Source organism: Phodopus roborovskii, unplaced genomic scaffold, assembly GCF_943737965.1.
Source record: "Phodopus roborovskii unplaced genomic scaffold, PHOROB, whole genome shotgun sequence".
NCBI classification, from domain to species: Eukaryota; Metazoa; Chordata; class Mammalia; order Rodentia; family Cricetidae; genus Phodopus; species Phodopus roborovskii.
This window is the reverse complement of record NW_026126542.1, coordinates 558706-581563: the sequence shown is the minus strand read 5'-3', so window position 1 is coordinate 581563 and position 22858 is coordinate 558706. Positions and strand designations below refer to the sequence as shown.

At 44.1% G+C, this 22858-nt stretch overlaps 1 protein-coding gene across 1 annotated transcript in view; it reads right to left on the bottom strand.

Moving 5' to 3' along the window:
- Window positions 1-449: 449 nt before the first annotated feature.
- Entrep1 (endosomal transmembrane epsin interactor 1) overlaps window positions 450-22858 on the bottom strand; it is a 50980-nt gene continuing 28571 nt past the window's right edge. The window contains exons 3-11 of the mRNA XM_051200123.1: window positions 17510-17620; window positions 13020-13148; window positions 10873-10980; window positions 10617-10750; window positions 7973-8102; window positions 7742-7820; window positions 6184-6339; window positions 3538-3830; window positions 450-1305 (exon numbers count right to left, since the gene is read on the bottom strand). Coding sequence (XP_051056080.1) covers window positions 1099-1305; window positions 3538-3830; window positions 6184-6339; window positions 7742-7820; window positions 7973-8102; window positions 10617-10750; window positions 10873-10980; window positions 13020-13148; window positions 17510-17620 — 1347 coding nt within the window. The 3' untranslated portion in view covers window positions 450-1098. The remainder of the gene's footprint in view (window positions 1306-3537; window positions 3831-6183; window positions 6340-7741; window positions 7821-7972; window positions 8103-10616; window positions 10751-10872; window positions 10981-13019; window positions 13149-17509; window positions 17621-22858) is intronic.

Genomic DNA, 22858 nt, shown 5'->3' with positions numbered 1-22858 from the left:
TGATTCTGTCTATGGCCACACTAGAATGCAGATCCGTGGTGCCATTCAAGCTAGCATTTGTAAAATTCAGTCCAGGGCTTGCCTTGCCTAATGCATTGTTTTCTGTGGAGTTCAGGTACTGTGCAAATGAAACTAGTTTGGTAGCCAATAGGAGCACTCTAAACACCACAAGTCCAAGTTCCCAACTCTCTGTGACAATGGTTCTCAACCTGTGGATCGTGACCCCCTTCAACAAAATTCTGGCTCCAAAAAAACATTTTACATTCAGATTCATAACTGTAGGAAAACTGCAGTTATGAAGTAGCAGTGACAATAACTTTATGGCTGGGGTCACCACAACATGAGGAACTGCATTAAGGGGTCTCAACATTAGGAAGGTTGAGAACCTCTGCTCTGAGTTAAGGCCTGGTCATCTGAGTGCACACAAATACTACACACAGAGCCCAGAGTTCCAAAGTCAGCACTTTATTCTCTGTTCTCTCTTAGGTGTTTCTAGTTTGCAAGCATGAATAAATGGAATCAACCATAGTCCTCTCCCTTAATGCCCTTCATTTAAAAGAAAAAAAAAATCACCGATTAGCACATCTGCTTTCCCTGAAGAGGATGGGATTGGAGGGTAACCCACAGGAGGCGAGGACTGCAGTCACATGGGGTTAATCATCACATCTCCTGCCAGCTCCTCTCACTGAGCAGCCAGAGGCCGCAGGCAGCTATAAATAGCCCAGTGGCTCTCCTCTTACAGCAAGGGAATGAACTCGGCAACAACAAGAACCATACTGGGCAAGGCAGGTGAAGACTCTTGAGCCTGTTTTCTGCTCACCCAGTGTGTGTCCCTCAGGATGCTGCAAGATACAGCAGACGATGGAGAGCTCCCTGCCTTCACCTCCAACTGGGAGCGCACAGCCCAGAAGGGACCTACTTCACCTTAGTGCCCTCATCAGCAAAGAAAAAAAAAAAAAAAAGGAGGAGTCAGAGTAGGAAAGAGTAGGAATAATGTTCTCCCAAGGGCCCCTGTTAAGAGCTTCCCAGGGGGACCCCAACTCCCAGGCAGGGAACAGTTCTGAAGAAGGACATCCTTCCTTTGGACTGTCACTCAGTTCACAGAACGGTCTCTCGAATGACACCGATGAGGCTGTGTGGCCGCTCAGCCTCCGCTCGCTGCTGGGGCCTCCTCTCCACTCTAGGCCTTCCAGCCAGGGAAAAGGTGCTCAGGTCTCCACAGCTGCGCAGGTGCAGCAGGCCCGGCTGTCTCCTCGAGGTCAGCACAGGGGCCTGGGAAGTGCTGGGCTGTGGTGGGGCCATTATCTTTGGGGAAAGAGGAGAAGGGAAGATGTTAGCCTGACCAGGGATGGGCTTGTGGCTGTCTGTGGATTTTGATGTCTAATTGCTTCACTTAGAATTAATTCTAAAGATGTCTTAAACTTTGCCTCTTTTGTAAGGTTTTGAAGAAATTCTCCTATTTTCTATTGTTTTAGCAGTAAACAAGCCATATAAAATGGCTCGACTGTACTTTCTTCTTTTGTTTTTAACATTGTTCTCTTCATAGTTCTCCAATATCCCTGTGTTCCTAGTCAATGAGTGACTCCTAATGACAGAGAGAGATGTGGGCAGCACGGCTTGTTAGGAACTTCAAGCCCCACCTGCCACCTACCCTGACAGTCTACATGGAAGCTTGATTTGCTGGTGTGTGTGTGTGTGTGTGTGTGTGTGTGTGTGTGTGTGTGTACATGCGTGTGCTGAATGCATTCTGTGAATGTGTAGACCAGAGTTGACATCTAGTGTCTTCCTCTATCATTCTCCACCTCATTTTCTGGAGTCTCTCGCTGCACCTGATGCTGGCCATTTTGGTTAGACTTGGAGGCCAACAAGGCCTCAGGATCTGCTAGAGTTGCAGGTCACTGCCACCATGCCTTGTTTTTATGTGGATACCGAGGACGCAGACATTGGCCCTCAGGCTTGCACAGCAACCATTTTACCCAGCTCCCCAGCTCCAAGCCTGAGATTTTTAAACAAGAAGCAGGTGGTACTAACACAGTCACTGGCCTGGTTCAGGTAATGAATTTATAAAATGCCCAGTGAGATCAGCGATGCTTCCGATGGGTCTGATAACCCTTGGATAAACACCATACAAAGCAGAACACTATCTGCGGAAGCTGGAGAATGGCATACAACTTTAAAAACATAACAGTACAAGTGCAAAAATACAGACTCTCCCCCATCCCCATATAGGGCTGATGAGGGAGGACTGGCCAGCTGACAGGTCTGTTGAAGGTTGAACTGTCTTGTCACTATGATGTGTGACACCGTTAGAGAAAGAATCAGGAGCCTCCCTGCCAGCGGACCTCATAGGACAATCATCCCGAAGCCACTCTGTCTTAGTCTGATTTCTCAAGTTCATTAAACATGTAATGCCCACAAAAGCTGTGATATTAAATTTTCTAACACTCTTAATTATATTTGTCTATAAGGCCTGTTTTTGTCTCCTAATTAAGACAATTGCACTGCTTATCAAACTTGGCTATTGTAAGACAAGTGGGTTGTTTGTTTGTTTGTTTGTTGTTTTTCTGGGGATGACTGACCACTCTTGAAGAGCAAGCTGCAGGAGAATATGGAAGCCAATTGTCTCCTCCTCTAACAATTCAGATCACTCTTTTCCCATGAGCCCCTGGGAGACTGGGAAAGACTCTGACTGAATTTTGGTACAAACAAACAAATAAATAAATAAATAAATAAGGCCAGTGAGTGGAATGGGGAACAGAAAGGAAAGTGAAGAGATGAATTGTTCAAGTCTACCTGGAATGGTGAAATAGCGATTACACTGAGAACCAGCCCAACTCAGCATAAGGCACATTTGTTGGACACTCCATGTACAAAGGCACAGAGCAGGTAACACCGGGCATTGTGATGTGCTGTGTCCACAGCTTCTACCCCACTAACCCAGATAATGAGTAAAGAGCCAAATGGTAACAGCAGCTCCCAGACGGGTAAAGAGAAGGCTCTTGCTGGGAGGAAATTACACGGGGCTGGAAATACCTCACCCAACCCTTTAAAGACGAGAAACCTGAGGCTCACATGAATTCCATGCATGCCTAGTTTTGTCTTTTCCTGGGCCAACTTCAGTTTAGGGAGCCTATTACTTTTTAGTCTATGGAGAGAAAGTTATTTGTTCCTCTAAATCCTGTCAGCTACCTTGTCTGACCCAGGAACTCCTAGACACATGAACAGCTCCTAGAATCTTGAAAGTCTGTCATTTTTAAGGGCTGAGAAAACACCACACCCGGGACAACCTCCCACTGAGGAAACCCTAAGTGGGGTGAAGCCCATAACGTCCAGAACTTTTCACCAGGCACGGTTCCACCTGCCACAAAATGGGGTTCCCTTCCCTTGGGCCAAGAGCACTGTGGAAAAGTAACAAAGACCAGAAGAAGAGCTCTGTAGTTTCCTCTCTGACACCCTGGAGACTGTAACCATGGCCTTCCTCCAGCCACTGTAGACACCGGTTATTAGATGCACATCCGATAGGGATGGTAACGGTACCTGTTCTAGGAAACTGGCACTTGTGATGGCTTCCTCCATGTGCTCCTCATCAGACTTCAGGACGGATTTTATGTTCTCTACAAGTTCATGGATGTCCGGAGTCATGCTGCAGGAGGACTGTTCCAGGAACCTGGCCACTAGCAGCTTGGTGTCTATGTAAGACCTGTAATCTATCAAAGAGCGGGGTCTGCATCTCGAAGCCCTTGGTCGTACACCTCTCCTCAGGGTCACCGCAGCCAGATCTAGTCTCCTTTCTGTCTGAGTGGCAGCTTCACAGCTGAGTACCGGGGTAGCTGTGGGCAGAGGTAAATAACATGTCACCATTGGCCAAGCCCCCTCTGGACACTGACTATAAATCTCATGTAGACAACATCTAGCAGATGCCTGAGGCCATGCTTGTTCATCTCACCTTCATCTTGAAGAAGGAAAGGAATGAAGGCAAATGAAACCTACCCAAGCCTATTGTGTGAAGAGGACTTCCAATAGGCTATATCCTGAGACACTGGACCATGGCACATAAACACTTCCCAAGGCAAAGACAGATGACACAGCACAGAATTCACAGTGCAAACCACAGTGGGGCATGTTTCATGGGGTACAGCGGGTAGATGGGAATGGATGGCCAAGCAGAAAAAACATGGTGAACCAATGAAAAAGAATGTTGGGGGTATGGAATGGTCAAAGGGAAAAGGGTCTGATGAGAGACTTGTAGGATGGGCACAAAGTTTACTGGCACAGTACCTTTGTCCTAAACCTCCTCAAGGGCACTGTACTGACTTCTTTTACGGAGGCTCACACCATGGCTAGGAGGCAGGTCTATGGCTATTACATAAAACTTAGGTGCAGAAAGTTGTATCATTCCAGGAGTCAAAAGAGGCTCTAAAAATCCACCACAGGCTCCAATTTCCACAGCTGCCTCCATTGATAAAGGTATAAACACGGCAGGAAGCTGTTTCACCACGAACTGGGTGAAGAAATGAATACTTGGATCTGATCTCCATGTGTCCCTAAGCCACCATCAGCCTTCAGTGCACACAACTGTCAACTTGAATCTGTAAAGGCCTCATAAGGGGGGTTTAGATACTGATGGAAGCAGGAAGCCGAGGATGGGAGGGCGGACGGAGGAAGGGAAGGTTTCCGTTTCCTCTGGAGAAAGGTAGACAGGAGTTCTGAACCAGGGGTAGAAGGTGTCCTTCCAGCTTGCCATGTGCATGTCATAGACAATGTGTCTTCCAAACACCCAGATTCACAGGCTAAAACCATGTGGCGACAGAGTGGGGATTACACTCTCTCAATTAAGGCAACTCACTGTCTTCTCCAGCAAAATAAGCCAAAGCGTAGATGCCCTTCCCTCCACAGGACTGCAGAGTGCAAAAGGGGTTAAGGAAGGCCTCCATTTGCTGTGCCAACGGCTAAGTGCTCCTGGACAGCCAGCTCGAAGACTCAACTTGCCAGGTAGGATACAGGAGATCCACAAGGAAGGTGGGGTTAGGAACTAGAAGCCAGGTTGCCAAGCCTACTGGTTTGTAGAGGGACACAGCTAAGGTCAGGAGGTGGGACTTCCTTCCCTCCTGGAAGCTGCTGCAGAGACAAAAGACATGTCCTCTGTGGCTTCCATATGGTCAGTCCAGAGCTGTGACAAAAGACACTCACTGTCAGAGAGACAGAACAGAGACCACACGGGCCAGACAGGACCCAAGAGAGAAAGGTTAGAGAATGTCCGATTAATCTGCAAAGAGTTTCTGAAGAGCAGAGTATAACTACTAGACTAATTCACTAAAAGAGGCCCTTGCTGGCTGGATTACAAACGCTATTACTTTATTCCTTTGCTTCCTTTACTTATATATATTTTCTATAATGAGAGGTGTTTGTAGATATTAAGGTATCCATATATTCAAAAAGGCTCAATGTTATTGTTTTGAATTTTTCAAGTTATTCAATATCTATACTCAAACAAACCCCAAAACAAAGAGGGAGAGAGATGAAGTAGGTGAACAAGTTTCACCATACCCAAAGTTTTTAAAACACGGTCAGATTTCAATAAGCAAGCCTACAGTGGAAAAGATAAATACAAAATCATGGAGCCAAAGAGTAAAAACATATGCCCCTTGACTGGTTCTCACAGGCCTTCCAGCAGCTAGAAATCAGGATACGGTTTACACAGTAATCTTAAAGTGATGGCCAGCACAGCATCATGAGCAATCAAAAGCTACTGCCAATGACTTCAGGAACAAATTCTACCAGCCTCAAACAAAGCGTAGGGCCAGTAACATGGCTCATCAGCTAAAGGCACTTGCCTCCAATGTGGCGACCTGAGTAGAGTCCCCAGGACCCACATGGCCAAGGAGAACTTACCCATACAAGTTGTTCTCCAACGTCCGTATATACACTATAGTATTCCCACCCTCCCCTGAAACACACAAATTATTGTTTTTATTTTAAAGACATATCACATGTATTTTTTCCCAAATGTGAATGTGGAATATCTTTTTGTCCATGGCATTTTAAATTCCCTCAAGATACTGCATAAAACTTGCACAGTCCTCAGCTAGCAAGAGCCACCTGATTGTACCTGGCCCCTTCAACCAATACTTAGCAGCAGGCAGATAAACAGTTGTCTACCAAAGGCCTGGGGGATGACATCACCTCTCTCCTCTGAATGGTGAAGCAAGGGGTCGCTCCTTGACCTTGTCCTCAGCAGTGGGAGGAGGGCCCTCTGGCTTCTTGGAGGTTGCACCAGGTTGCAAATAGGAGTTGATGCAGATGTGTTTTCTTCACCAGTTGTGTTAGGAAGAACCCCACCTGGTTTAAAAAATGAACAAACAAACAAAAAAAATTAAAAGAAACACGTTATTTCAACAGCTGCAGCCTTCAAAACGTTGGTCAGGAAACACCTGTGGGCCCAAACCTGCCATGGTAGAGTGATATAATTAATAACATTTACTTAGGCTGGTGGCCCAGGCAGGCAGTTTTTCATTCCCGGCACCATGGCAAAGCCTTCCTCTCCAAATCACCCTGCCACACTTAAAACAAGCAAACTAGGAAAACAATAAGGCCAGGGAGTGAAATTAAGAAGCCATGCAAGCACATCATTTTGGTTTGTTTCCTAGGGGTGTTCAGAATCTTTCTCACTAGGGCATCTTGAAGTAGCCTCCAGAAGCACCTGAGCTTTTCACAGCACTGGCTCTTCCGGGAGGTGCCGCCTACATGGGCGAGGGTGCTATCCAAGACTAGCAGATGCACATCTGCCCAGCCCAGGGCATCCCAGGTTGGGACACTCTCAACAGCTCAGCAAAGGAGCCAATGGCTGACAAAATGAATCTGCAAATCACATTGGAACTGGATGATTCCCTACTAAAGAAATGCAGCTGTATCAACGGGAAAGTGGAGGTTCTACTGGGAAAGTTCCTTGTTATAAATAAATAAACGAACAAACAAACAAATAAGAACTACAAACATCCTTACGGGGAAGACAGTGTTGTTTTATAGTTCTTATTACTGTGGGGTAGGGTTGTAGCTCGGCAGCGGGAGCACAGTCCGCCCCCTCCCAGATGTAAGGTGACTAGTAGACTGTTCCACACAGCCCTGCTGAACAGCTACTTCCGTCAGAAATGGTAGAAAGTCAATCCATTATTTATTGCCCTCTGCAGTTTTGTACCAGTGGACAATTCTCTAGGCGATTTAAAACCTCCCCAAAGACAGAAAGCTGGGACAATGGTGTCCTTAAATTACAAGGATAAATGTAAAAAGACTCTAGCATAGGCCATAGGACTGAAAGAAAAAAAATCTTAATTGTCTCAGCATTAAAACCCTTGGTTGTAAATGGCAGGACAAATATACATTGCCATACACAAAAGGGGTCCAGATCATTTTAACAGAGCCAAAAAATAGATTTAAAGCATAGGAACCACAAATTAACCTCCACTCTTTTCCATGGGTTCCTAAGGATAGTTTGATTATTCATAAAAAAAGATCCTGGTCGTTTACCTTTATTTCAGTATATTTTTTTTCTTTTTCTTCAAGTTCACATTTAGATCTTATTTCTAAACCCTAAGAGTTGACAGTATTTTGGCCCTGCCAAGAGGATGTGGGCTGGACCATTCGCTCCAAGAATACCTTACCTCCAGCCAAAACTCTGGTCAGAACATTCACTAAATGTTCTAGTCTATTGAATTGCAGCTTGGGAGGTGGGGATGTGTGTTACCTTGAGTTATTTGTGTGCAGACTGGCTCCAATGGGCTCGCAGCAGCCTCTGGTCCTTCCGGCATTTGGAATGAAGACTCCTGAGTCACAAAGGAAGTGAGAAAGAGGATTTGTCTTTAATGAGGTTCAAGTCATTGCTCAGTAAATCATTACTCAGGACCCCAGTACACCCCTTCAGATGATGTGAGAGCATAATCTTTGTAGATGTGCCACCTGTTTCCTCTGGCCATACCTGCTCCTGGTCCATCTGGCTCACCACAGCTTCATAAGGAGGTGGGGGGTCCAGAGGACAGAACACTTCCACACCCTTGATCCGTGCTCCATAGATATGTGGCAACGGGATGACATCAGGACCAACCATCCTAGAAAAAGCACCTGGGCATCAGGAGGCACGCTCTGCACACTGGCCCCTGCAACAGACCCTCTGCCTTCGTCTCTAGGCTGGAGAAAACCCGCTCACAGTGGCTCGATCTATAAGAGGGATTACCATCCAAGCTGTCCATAGGAAAATGCCCAGGAGGGTCCTTAGGCAAAAGATGATGTATAAAATGTAACACCTTTTCCCCCTTTAATTACATAAGTGAAAACACAAGCAATAGTCCACAGAGACAGAAAGCATGGGTGACTGCCAGGCTCTGGGGAAAGGGGACTGAGAACTGACTGTTTATGTGCTATGGACCTGGCATTTCCTTAGAATGAGATAGAGCTAGTGGTTTCACAGTGTGGTGAATGTGCTGAATACCACTGAATTACATAGCTAACAGTCAAAACAACTAAGGATAAGAGAAATCTTGGCTCTCTCCTGTACACAGAGAAAATTTCCTGCCTTGGTTCCCCTAATGTCTGGTTCATGAGAGAAACTCACTGTCATTTTTTAAAACGTTTTATTCATTTTACATACCAACCACAATTTCCCCTCCCTCCCCTCCCTCCCCCCTGCCTCCCCTCGTCCCCCAACCCACTCTCCATCCACTCCTCAGAAAGGGTGAGGCCTCCAGGGAGTCAACAAAGGCTGGTGTGTTCAGTTGAGGCAGGACCAAGCCCCCTCTCCCGTGCATCCAGGCTTGGGGGGGTGTGTGTTGATTTCAAACAAAAGGAGTTAGCAGAAAAATCTCCCTAGGGCAGGTGCTCCACACTCCCCAGCTAATGATGCACTGTGTGAGGGGCTGCATAAAATTTAAAAACAGAGTCATATTACGGACAGTAGAAAGGTGGATTAAGGTTGGCATTCTATTTTTCTCTGAACTTGATATAGCAAAGCTCTATGTTCTTTTGGTAAATGGCCACCCCACTCCCAATAACAAAGCTATAGCTAACTGGCAATTTTAGCAGAGAAACTTTGAAAGAGTCTGGCAATTACCAAGGTGTAGAGAGGCTGACTTGAGTCAGAGTTACTCTATGTGATGCCTGAAGATCCAGATCTAGAGCCATCAGGTACCTATCTATCCAGGACCCTGTCTATCTGATGACAATGGACCAAACCTCTGAAACTGTAAGCCAGCCCCAGTTAAATGCTTTCCTTTGTAAGAGTTGCCGTAGTCATGGTGTCTCTTCATGGCCACAGAATACTGACTAAGGCAGAGATGAGCAAGACTGTTATTTCCTGGAAAGTTATTTTCTCTGGGCTCCTTTATCACTCATCCCTAGCAATGGAGAAGTATTGGCTTGGGAGGTTCTAAAACTAGAGATGGACCACAGAGAACACGTGTTTTACTGTGGCCCCTCTTCAACATCTGCGATTCTCCTCTTACTTTCTGAAATATTCAGATCATCTGACCCTGGCCCCCGACACTCTGCATTGCCAGCAGGCCACTCCCCAAACAAAGAAAAGCCTTACGGTTCCAGACCCAGCATTGCCCTCTGATCGTTCAGTGATAGCTCCTTCCCAGGCTTCGTGACCATTTCTGTCTGCCTGGGCTGGTGTTCCGGAAGGCGTAAGGTAACAGTCAAATTAGCAATGCCTCGGTGGGACTTATTTCAAATGTATGCATAACTGTCCTGGACTCTACATGTACTATGGATATTGAAAAATATGCATGTCCTGATCCCCAAATAGCAAGCTAAAGATGCTAATTTTCCAATAGACCTTAGAGATTTTTTCCCCCCTGTTTGTGGCTTAACCTCTAAACTCAGCATAATGTCACTTCTCTAGGGATGCCAGAGCTGACTGGGTAACCCAGTTGGCTATTCTGGGCTTGGGAGGCCTCTGGGCACTGGCTACTATGATCCTAACACACATGTCAGTGATCTAGACTGAGCTTCTGTCCTGAGCAAGCAGTGGAGGATTGATAGTGCTTGATAGATGAATAAATGAGATTATTCTTCAAAGGTTCGATTTTAGGCATCACTAAAAACCAGACAAATGCCCATTTCATTCTACAGACAAATTTAAAAAAACAGTCAAATTCTGAGCTGGAATTTGAAAGGGAAAAAAGCATGGTGTCCATTTAAAAACAGCCCAGAAAGATGCAATTAGTAATTAATATTTTTCTTAGTGGCTGCAAAGGATTTCATGACTGTTGGGACCCGCTGATGGTGTTTTAATGAGACATCGATTCTGCCTAACTGGGCACGTTTCCAGGGCAACAGAAATTCTCAATCATGTCAAATTACAACTGTTATCTCCCTGGGTGTCAGTTTTCTCTGGGAAGCTAATTGAAATTGAAAAAGTGTATCTCTAGGTCATGGTTGGACTTATCTTTGGAATTATCTGGTTTATCAGAGAGAAACGAGACGACAGGGAAGGGAACAACCCACATAGGACAATCTGTCTGGATTTTAGAGAAAAAAGGGGAAGCTCAGGCTGAGCATTCTGGAGACCATACAAATCGGAACACAGAACATAACACGAGACCCCAGTGGCTTAGGACTGATACCTGCGGTTCATCCTTGGTGTGCAGGAGTAAAATGTGGCAAAGTAGGACGGGGGAGGCACCGGCGGCACGAAGTCGTCTGGGTCTGGGATTCGTCCATGCTCTTCCACTTCCTCTGCAGACATCTGGGATTCGTCCTGTTTAAACAGCACGACAGGAGAAAAGCAGTGGACCACACAGTAGGGATGCACAGCTAGGCCAGACACCACACAGTGCTTCCGCACACAGTAGGGATGGACAGCCAGTCCTACACACTTACAATGCATGGCCTCCTGCTGGCGAAGATTTGGAGGTAGCGCAGGGCGGCAGCCACCAAACACACTGTGGTGGTCAGGGCATTCAAGGCACACAGGGCAAACAGAACTTTCTGGAAACAACAAGACCACTGATCAGAGAGTATTGTAAAATCATGTCAATAACAATGCTGCCCAAACTGGCAAGCTTCCAAGCAGATGAGGGCAGGGAGTTAGATAACATCTGGCTCATGGCAGTGCAGAAATAAATGCTGGCGAATGTAACCCTCTTCCAGCATGGAGATTTCTTAATTTTAAAACCTGATAGTTCCAGCTATTTGAGGACAAAGGCAAGAGGATTATAAGTTCATACCCAGACTGAACAATACAGTAAGACTATCTAAACCAACAAAACAACTTAGACTGGGTTTAGTGAGATCCATCTAAAATCCAGGACCCTGAAGGCTTGAGGGTCCCAGCTCAGGGTCAGGCTCCAATTAAGTAACCAAAAAAAAAAAAAAAAAAAAAAAACAAACAAAAAAACCAATCTCTGCATCTCCCTGTCTCACAAAGGCCTAGTGTTATATGCAAGGCAGTCATGGGGTTCAACTTCACAGACTCAACAAACCCCAAATGGAAAATGTTCAAAACAGAACAAGGCTGTGCTGAATTGAACATGCACAGACCCTTTTTATGTTATTTTTTTTCCTTAAATGATATAGCAACTATTTGCAAAATACTCTGCACCAGGCCCTGCCTCTAAAGATGGCTCAAGCATGCAGAAAGAGTGTATGCAGGTCATGGCCAAACCTATGCCGTTGTACGGAAGGGGCTTGGGTGTGACAGAGTTCAGTGTCCTCAGGGGTGCGGGAACCAATCTCCCAGGGACACAGAGGGACTTTTTATAATGCTATCTAGAAATGTTCCTTCCAGAAGAGCAGTGAAAACCTTCTGTAATTGGTGCCCAATTCCAGCAGGATGCAATCTGCTTAACTTGTGGCCAGTGTGTCTACTTTGGGAGCAGCGACAGGTAGAGATGCCCCAGGCACCCAGCCACAACCAGCAGGAGCAGGGGAGGAAACAGGACTTCTTTCCTCAAAATAGCAGAACAGGCAACCCTGAAAGTGGCTGTGGCTACAGCCCTGGCTCCTTCAGCGGCTTTCCCCAAACTAAGTCAGGCTTAGAAAGTTCCAGATGACTCAGCTACCAAACATGTAGAAGGCAAAGCAAGTAGGTCATTTCTCAAGTCCTGTACTACCCAGAGCTGGCAGCTCAAAAGAGTTCTTTCTGAGCTTCCTCCTCCTGCTCCTCCTCCTCCTCACCAAAACCAATGATCTACAGAGAAACAGTGGTGGTTGACTAACCAACAGCTAAGGGTCACTAGGTGATTTTCCCACCTACTACAGCCAGGCCACAGCTATCCAGCTCCAACATAAAGGCTGGTTTTGCATTTCTCTTTGACCTGAATCCTTTGCATACTTTCCTAAATTTCTTTTCCTCATTATAATTGCTGCCTATTAAACAAGATACAAAGAACTCAAGTGTCTCCTGTATTTTCCACCTGATCTTGATCTGTGTGTCCTAAAATGGAACATTCAACAAGTTCATGCAACTCACTACAAATGAACAACAATACCAAGTGAGTGTACAACTGTGGCTCTCCTGAAAGCTATACCTCAGACGTGTTTACAAACATATATTCCTTTCAACTTTTGGGTCTTTTGGGTTTTTTTTAAAGCAGTTTATCTTTTTTGTTTGATTTTTTGTTGTTGTTGTTGTTTGTGTTTTGTTTGTTTGAGACAGGGTTTCTATGTATTGCTTTGGAGCCTGTCCTGGAGCATGCTCTGTAGACCAGGCTGGCCTCGAACTCACAGATCTGCTTGCCTCTACCTCCCTAGTGCTGGGATTAAAGGCGTGTGCAACCAACACCTGGCTAGCAGATTATGTTCTTAATGCAATATTCTTAAACACAATGAAATCTCTCCATACTTAAGATGCAATCTCTGGCCTTCACTACACTCCTCTGACTGTGGGTCATTAGTGAGGGGCTGCTCATACTTACTCTTAGCAGTTTGACTATTAGAAGACCATCACCAAAAGGGAATATCTCAAGGAGCCTTCTTGGGCCCCCTTGGTGCATTTCTCAGCAGAGCCTGTGAGCTGTCAATCATACCTTAAGCAGAAGGTGAACAGCACTGCAAGGCTGAACTGGAAAGAGTTTCAAGGCATTTTCTTTGTCTGTACATTTGGCTGGCTGAAATTCTTCACAACAGAAGCAGATCTTGCCTTCACCCAAGTCCACCTTAAGGAAACATGCAGAACAATGATTGCTACATCATACAGTATATAACATGTGGCATATTTTATATTTTTCATGGTATGTGTTTGTCTGTATGTGTGTGCGTGTGCGTGTGCGTGTGCGTGCGTGTGTGTGTGTGTGTGTGTGTGTGTGCGCGCGCGCGCGCGCGCAATTCCAAAAAAGGACAAAAGAGGGCATTGGATCCCTTGGAGCTGAAGTTACAGGAAGTTGTAAGCCACCCAATGTGGGTGCTGGAAATGAACTCAGGTCTTACAGAAGAGGAAGACATGCTCTTAACTGCTGAGCCATCTCTTCAGCCCCAAAGTCCATTTCTTATACATGCTACAAGGCCATAGCAGGCCAACATGGGTCTCTCTTTGTCATATTCCCTTGGGGAATCAGATTTGTGAAACATCCACCATCTCAGAGATGTGTCATGAGTGACAGACATATCTAAGAGATAGAGAGCACATAGTAAATGACACTTAAGAAATGTCAGATAAAATATAGGACACCCAATGTAAGTGTGAATTCAAACAAACAATTGTCTAAAATAATGTGTCAACCATTGCTTGAGGCATGTTAATAGTAACAAAAAAGGTCATTAGGAGTTCATCTGAAATTCAAACTCAATTGAGCATCCTCTAATTTTATTAATCAGCGTTAGTGATGGCCATCACATTAGCTTATAACTTTGTGGCCAAAGTGAATCACATGATTGATTTTGATTTCAAGAAGGCAAGAGACTCCTAATCTACCTCAAGGGTAAGAAACACAAGGTGAATTCTGTGAACGGTAGTCCTGGACCATGTAGAAAGACCTCCCAGTGCTCATTCTCAGTGCAGCCATAGATTCTTAGTGAAATAATAACTGATGAGTAACCTTGTGCATTCTTAATGGCATGCTCTGCAAACTTTTGGCCACTTCCAAGTTTCTCTTAAGCAAGCTGAGAAAATACATAACATCTGGTTTGGGTAAATAAAACCCCAACTGGAGGACAAAGGCAATCTTTCTTTCTTGCTCTGCAGTCTGAATTGTTGAAGTTGGCTTTGCTTCCCTTTTTCCTGAAAGTCGAGGTTATAGCTCGTTCACTAATTGTTAATTAGGCAGCTCTCAACTCACTAACTGCAAACTCTTCAGGAATCTTCAACAACTACACAGTCACACTTTTAACTGTTAAAGCAGGGGAGGCTATTTTTCTTACTGAATTAATGTTCTTAACCTCTAGTTGTAGTACTGAGTTTCAGTTTTGTGAAAATAAGAAAGAAATTGGTTCTTCATATTGAAATTGAGTAGGAAACTAAAGGAAAAAAAAAATCCCACTACTGGATTATGTAACACTGGGGAGTATCAGCTATTATAGTTTATTTTCTCTTTTGAGGTAAGATGTGCATATTACATATAAATTATACTGGGGGTGCATGCATTTAATCTGAGCATTGGGGAGGCAAAGTCAGATCTCTGAGTTCAAGGCCAGCCTGGTCTACAGAGCCAGTTCCAGGACAGCCAGGGCTACAAAGACAAACCCTGTCTTGAACAAACAAACAAAACAAAAACATTACATATATACAAATAGTAAGTATATCATTTGAGGAATTTCAGCAGGGTACTTGTGTGACCCAAGTCCTTCTCAACGCCAGCTGTTACCATCATATCTGAGAACATTCCTTCACTGCCCTTCTCCTGCTTACTCTCTGGGGACAACCACCATCCTTTCTTTTTGCTCCTTTAGATTGGAATGACCCGTTCTAGACCTCCATGGATTCCAACATTTTTTTTATGCTTCATCATAAAATCATGTTTAAAGGATGCATTATTATATCTGGTTTTCATATAAATTCTGTCTCTGATACAAAGAATGGCACTCAATCACCTTGATGTGTTCTGCAATTATCTACCATGCATTCCCATAACTTGGTCCTTTCATGTTCCATCTAAATTCAGCAACATTCCAACCTAAGACCCCACACAGAGCTGCTTGCATTGGAATTTTCCCACCATTGTCTCAGTGTTGCAGATAAGTTCCTCTGTTAATATAGACATAAGTTTTTCACCCTCTAAATGAAAGGACTATGGCCACTCCAACAGGCTCTCTGCCTAAGCCTAGCTCCACAGGTGGGGAGGCTCCTCGCCTCTTGGCAACCCATTGTCCTGCTCCTCCCACAGTGAGCGGGCTGCCTCACATTAGGTTGAACAGTGCCTGAGTTAGCACCGATCACAGTACTGGGTAGTGACAAGTCAACCCTCCTGCAGATGACAACTTACTCTGCTTCCTCCTCATGAGAACCAAACTCATTTCCACATGACTCTGGGTGGTTTCTATTTCTGGCCCTTGGTGCAAGCCTCCAGACCTCACTCAGAGGCCCACATTTCACAGTTCCCTGTGGCAGTGCTTGGTGTCACTTTACAAAGGGTCCCTCCCTCCCCAGCCTACTCTTGCTGTAAGGTGTTTAGTGAAGGAAGATGGGGGAGGGGGGTTGCAGAAAGGTTCTAGTCTCCCACCAGAAGGCCAAGTACACGGGGACTTACTGCAGTTCCAAGTCTTCAGGATGAGCCCAGATACAGGCAAGATTGTCCAGATGAGTGCAAGCTAATCCCTTGGAACAGGACTACTTGAAAGTTTAATCATTACATGGTCATGAATGACAAGCTCCTATTTGCCACAAGGAAGTCCCCGAGGCTCTGTGCAAATGACAGTAACCCACAGTGCATTTCCTTCACCACCCTTGCCAACTGAACACCTAAAGCTTCATTTTTAATCCCACCTCTGTTCCACACGTCTAAAGTTTGTTCTTGTTTCTCTTCAAATGCTTTAACTCACCTGAAAAATACCTGTAAAACTTTCCCCAGTTCCAAATGCTGAATTTCCACCCTTCAACCCGGAAGCCATTACCGTGGTCATGGTGCTTTATCACAGCAATAGAAACCCTAACAAATACGAGTCCCTTTCGTACTAATGAACCTCATACCTGAGGGGACTGTGTGTCAGCTTCCTTTCCAGACTGGCCCCTACTGTGCATCTCACATCATGTTAAACATATACTTTCTATTTCACCTGAAGACATCCATGCCATACCAACCGGTCAGCTATGCTCACCACTCTCATTTGAACACAAAACTTTAATGCTTGTAAATTTTGCACAGTGTGAGAAAGAACAACAGGCTTGTGAGGCCCTGGGAGCTTCCGTGATTGGGGAGGTTGTGGGTTTCACTGCAAGAGCCTGACAACAGCTTTTCTCATAAGTCAGCCTTTTTGGCTCGCATCCTCTTTGTTTCTATAAGGCAGGTTGCAATGGGACAAAATTCTAAACACAGAAGATTTACTATAACCCATTAAGAGTCTACCCCCTGCTTTTGTACTAAGTGAGACACGGATTACTGGATGCTCCCCGCCCTGACTTTTTAAGGTCTAGATACCCAGAAATTCCACTTCGGAGTAGCACAGCCAAAGGGAGTGACAGTGGGGCTTGGGGGAGACATTTGGGCACTGCTGGTCACATCGGCTTTATACACAATAGACAAAAGGTGGCAAGAGCCCAAGGATCCATCCACCGATGACAGACAAAGTGCATCATAGATATGGACAATGGAGTGTCATTCAACCATTAAAAGGAAAGAATCCTGACGCAGACATCACCCACGGAAAGACAAAAACTGTGTGACTCTATTTATACGAACATCTTTGGAGTGTTGGAATTGATAAAATGGACAGTTGGTAGCTGGCATGGGGCTGATGAAGAGCTGGGAAGATTGCACAGCAGTGTGAAGGTGTGTGCTATTGCACTGTAGCAGACAATGGTGAAAATGGGCTGTGTTACGAGCACTTCACCACAACCTATAAAAACTATCTATTTGAGTTGTATTTTCTTTCTTTCTTTCTTTGTTTTTGTCTGAGACAAGATCCTGGAACTCACTAGGCAAACCAGGCTGGCCTTGAACTCACAGAGATCTGCCTACCTCTGCCTCCTGAGTGCTGGGATTGAAGGCGAATACCACAAAGCCAACAATAAAACCTTTTTAGTCAGAAACTCTGTAAATTTACAGCCTCTTGTTCACAAGTATGAGATCCAAGAAAGCCCTGCAAACCACAAGTCTTGTTCACAGCCTTCTGTCCCAGATGCCTCTGACACACTGCAAAATAGATGGTCTGTGTATCGTATTTCTCTTCCAAAATCAGAAAATCTCCAAATGCTGATGCGCACCTGGCCTCCAAAGCTTTCGGATGAAGGACCTTTGACCTGGATTCTGGTAATATCCATTTTTGCTTTTTAGATGCAGGCAGGCACATCGATTGTGGAGACCTGATCCATGCATCTCCTACCTAGCTGCCACATCACACTGCAGTGAAGCTACAGGGTGCTTACCAGGTCACATCTGGGCACGCTGGACACAAACTGTGCTCCTTGACAGCCTAGGATGAATCCTGCCAGATTCAAGAGGATGCAAACCACAGAGAGCAGCACAAAGAGATTTACCTGCAATGAGACAGAATGGGTGCTTAGAAAGGAACATGACTAAACGTGCAGATAGATGGCTTGCTTTGTGCGCAGATGTATATTAAATACATACATTTACAGCAGACATTATCTTTCTGACGGAAGCTTTAAGGAAAATTCAAAACCTTAAGAAACAAAGTGAAGTCATGTTCTATTTTTTTTTTCCTATTACTAAGTTCTGTGTGCTTTCCAGTCTTAACAGAAATCTCAGGTTCCTATTTTCTTCTTCTTTGCAAGTATTTCTTCTTCCTTGATCCTTTATCTGGATCTTACAGTGGGCTTCAGCTATTTCCTCCTTGGGCTATTAGACTTTGCCTGAGTTTTACTGGTCATTAACTGGAGGAGGCAGATGCAGGGCCTGCGGGTCTAAGTTGACTGTAGGAAGAACAAGAAGCTGAGTCATTAACACCCAGAAATCACAGCGTACGAACTAAAGTAAGGGGAGCGGCTCTTGTTTCAGTCTATGAACTTTTTTCTGAAGCTAAAAATAGAATCACTTCAAATAATTAAGGACTGACTGAGTCACCCAAGAAGTCAATATTTGCTAGGTACCAATTAGAGAGTAAACATGTCTCTCTTTCAACTTGAGAACTGATTACTACAAAAAAACAACAAACAAAACAAACAAAAATGAGAAACATCAGAAACAAAGGCATCAGAGTTGATATTTATCAGTATTAAAGCCAGTCATATGTCAAAGCTGACTAGCAGATGAGTTTATTAAACTTCAATGTACCAAAAACACCTTCCTTAACCTCTGTTCTTATTTTAAATCAAGCCAGCAAGATCTCCTCAGACCCACTCTGTGAGTTAACAGTTAACGCCACTTGGTGCCAGTCTCTCTGGGGAAGGGGAGGTTTCCTTCTTCCTTGGCAGTAGAGCTTGGCTTCTTCCCTTTTGCTGTTAGTTAGCATAAATGCCTTTGTCAAGTCTTTGGGAAATCCTGCAGGAGCTGCTGTTGTGACTGTCACAAGATGGCATGCCCACTGATGTGAGCAGCATACGACACATGCTCTTTGCATCGTATCCTTCATGGGGCCAAGGGCTGAGTGCAAGCCTCCCACATGAACCCCACATAGCCCGTTGCTATTTGAAGAGCTGTAATGTGTCTACAGTTCAGACCCAGCAACACAACTAGTGTAATTACAGAGAAGACTTAAAGTTGGCTTTGGAAATGTTCTTTTATTTCAAGATAGGATACCTTAAGAAGAAAATATGGTTCTGGCCTGTATCCCTACCAGCATAATCACTAATATTTATTACTAATAATTAACAACATTGCATAGAAAATGCATGAAGTCCCAACACTGGACCCCAAAACTCTTCAACAGAATCTTAAGCTCATCAAAAGACACAGACTATGACAAAAACACTTTCAGGAACATAAAATATTTTACTTATACACACATTTGTTTATATATATATGTTTATGTGTGTACACAGGTATATGTGTATATACATTTGTATACACATGCATATGGAGGCAAGAAAACAACTTCAAACATACTTGTTCAGGCACTACTGATCTTGTATTTTTAGGCAGGGTCTCACAGATTTGTCTAGCTTGACTGGCCAGTGGCCCTAAGGATCAGCCTGTCTCTAACTCCCCATAGCTGGAATTACAGTACAACACCATGCCTAGTTATTTTTGTTTTTTAACATGGGTTCTGGGGCTTGAACTTGGTTCTCATATTTGCAATGTGAACCCTTTTCCAATTGAACTATCTGCCTAGCCTCATAACAAATATTCTCATGATACAGCTGCTTGTAGAATATACAAATAACTACCTACTTCAGAAATGAGGTGAAACCTGATTGTATAAACACACACAGACACACACACACACACACACACACACAAACACACACACACACCAGGGGGCGGGGACTGGGAAAGCAGAACAGCCAAAAAGCACATGACAAGGTATTCACCATTATTAGTCATCATGAATGGAAGTTAAACCACGATAAGACACCACCTCTCCACACCATTTTAAATGGTTATATTTTCAAAGTCAAAAATACCCAGTGTTGCTGAGGATGAGGATGAGGAAATAGTGCCATTGCTGTAGAATACAGTCAGTTTTTCAAAAACTAAATAGAAATCTCCAATGTAGAAGTATCATAATAATTCATGAAGATACTTCACCCACCAGTCTCTACTATATGAACTGCACAGGGTGACTTCCTCCCAAATAAAATATAGCTTCTAAGAGGACAAGTAACTCCCCATCAGAGAAACTAACAAACACCTCATCCATCAGATGACACTGTGTCAGCATCATGGGCCTTCAATAAGATGGACTGGAAATAGTACTTTGCAACTGTGATCCTCCTCCTCCTCTTGGTCCAACCCATAATAGCCTCCATCTGAGTACCACATCAGACTATCTCAATCTTGCAAAATACCTAATAAGCATCCTTCAAATATATCAATGCCATCCCAGGAGACAAGAGAACCCAAGAAGTTGCCTCAGCCAAGAGGCGCCTTGGTGGACCTGGCAGCTATGTAACATGGTCTCCTGGATGGGATCCCAGACAAAGGCAGATAGGAGATTAACCTGGGACTCTCAAGAGTAGGATCTTTAATTGACCATACAGTATCAGTATAGCTTGTGACAAATATATCATACTACAGTAAGATGCTAATAACAGGGACAAGTCAGTTTAGAGTCCTCTGAGGACCTCTTTCAGAAGCAGCATTGGGTACCAGAGAACTATTAGATTATAAGAGACACACAGGCCTCCCAGGACCTTCAATTTAGACTCCTGTAGTTCTAGCCTGTGATGGTGAGACCTCCAAAACCTGAATTTTCACCCTGACTTTCAATGATACTGCACCAACAACAAACACTAGGAAAACATCAGCTGTTAATGACAAATATCAGTGTCACAAAAACCACCCAGCAACACCCAGGAAGGGGACATTTTTCTTATATTCCTTATATTTTAATCATTCTCTCCTTTAAAAGTATTACTGCATGTGATTTGAGTTTTTCTTTATAGAAATCTGATGGGAGATGTCATTCTGTAAATACGTTTCTCTTATTGGCTAATAAATAAAAGCACAGTTGGCAAATAGGAAAGCAAGATAGGTAGGACTAGGAGAGATGGAGGATTCTGGGGAATGTGGTAGAGTCACAATGTGATCTCAGAAAGAGAGGGTGTGAGTCTAGCATTCTTGATAAGACCATGTAGGAATAAATACATATATTAGTGATTATGGGTTAATATTTAAGACAGAACTAGCCAATAAAAATGCTAGTAACTGGCCAACAGCTTCAATTAATACAGTGTCTCTGTGGGTTACTTCGGGACTGACACAGCTTTGGGACTAGGGAATTCCTGGGCCCTGGCCCATAGCCAACTTGGGGATCCCAGTGGTCGAGAGTCCTAGCCCCTGACCCACTCAGGGAGCTCAGTGCCCATGGGATCCCCTGGACCCTAGCTCCCTGGCCCACTCAGGGAGCCCAGTGGCCAAAGGTATCCCCTGAGACCTGGACAACTGGCCCACTCAGGTAGCACAGTGGTATACATCTACATGTGTGTTCTCCATGTTCCTATGAGATGGAACACAGAGGCAGGAGAATCATCCAGGAAGTGCATGGGCAGCTAACCTGGGGTAAAGCAGCAGAGACAAGAGAGACTCTCCTTCAAGGAGGTAGAATGTGAGAACCGACTCCAGAATGCTGTTCTCTGACTACCACATGTGTACCATGGAGCGTGTCCAAACTCAAGGAGTGGTTCAAATGCACACACACACATGCATGCAGACAAACTTTTTCAAAAGGATTGCTTTTTATAGTAAATGTATGTGATCTCTCTTTTTAATTATGTTTTATTATTTCTTTTATTATTTTATGTGTATGACCATGTTGCCTGCATGTGTGTGTATCATGTGCTTTCTTGCTGCCCTGGGAGGTCAGAAGAGGACATCAGATGGCCTGGAACTAGATCTACAGATACCATGTGGTTCTGGGAATAGAACCTAGATCCTCTGCAAGAGCAACAACTACTTCAGCTCTCTAGCCTCAAAATGCCATAATCTTTTCTTGATTTTCTTAGTTTGGGTTACTATTGCTGTGATGAAACACCATGGCCAAAGCAACTTGGGGAGAAAAGGGCGTATTTGGCTTACACTTCCATATCACTGTTCGTAATCAAAAGAAGTCAGGACAGGAACTCAAACAGGGCAGGACCTGAAGACAGAAACTGATACAGACACTATGGAGGAGTACTTCTTACTCCCCATGGCTTACTCAGCCTGCTTTCTCATAGAACCCAGGATCACCAAACCCAGGGATGGCACCACCCACAATGGGCTGAGCCTTACCCTGTCAATCACTAATTAAGAAAATACCCTAGAGTCCTGTCTACAGCCTAACTTAAGGAAGCATTTTTCTCAATTGAGGCACCCTCCTCTCAGAAGACTCTAAGTTGTATCAAGTTGAGTCCAAACTAGCAAGTACAGTAATCCAACTTCAAATTTCCAGAAAACTTCTGTTTCAAAGTTATTGATGAAGGATATTAATTTTTAACATGTCAGAGAGGTTCTGACATATTTTTCAAAGTATATTTTATTCATTGGTAGTATATGAAGTAACAGGTTTCCTGGGGTATTCCATAATCCACACTACTATCATTTCTTTCATTTGCAGTTAACTCCCTTCCTGGGACAGAAGAGATATTCGTTTACATCTCTCCAGGTAAAATCAAACATGACCACTCACTACAATACAAAAAACATATTTCTCAGATAACAAAAATATGTTAATGAATCTAATATGTCTTCAAAGAGAAATGAAAATGTAATATACATCAACCAAGAACAGCTGCTATGAAAAATGATTTGGTGATCAAAAAAATTGTTAGTAATTTTACAAAAATATAATTATGAAATAAATACTATCACAGAATGGCAAAATCAAAATTCAAGTAAATACCTAGAAGATAAATTAAGAACTGAAGAGGGTCTGGAGCAGGCTCAGTGGTTAAAAGTGCTTCTGCTCTTGCAGAGGGCCAGAGTCCACTTGTCAGCATCCCCATCAGGCAACTCCTACTTAAAAATCCAACATCCTCCTCTGGCCTCTGGGAGCATAGATTTGGCATACATACACGCCATCTCTCTATTCCTTCTCTCTCTCTCTCTCTCTCTCTCTCTCTCTCACACACACACACACACACACACACACACACACACACAAACACAAATAAATC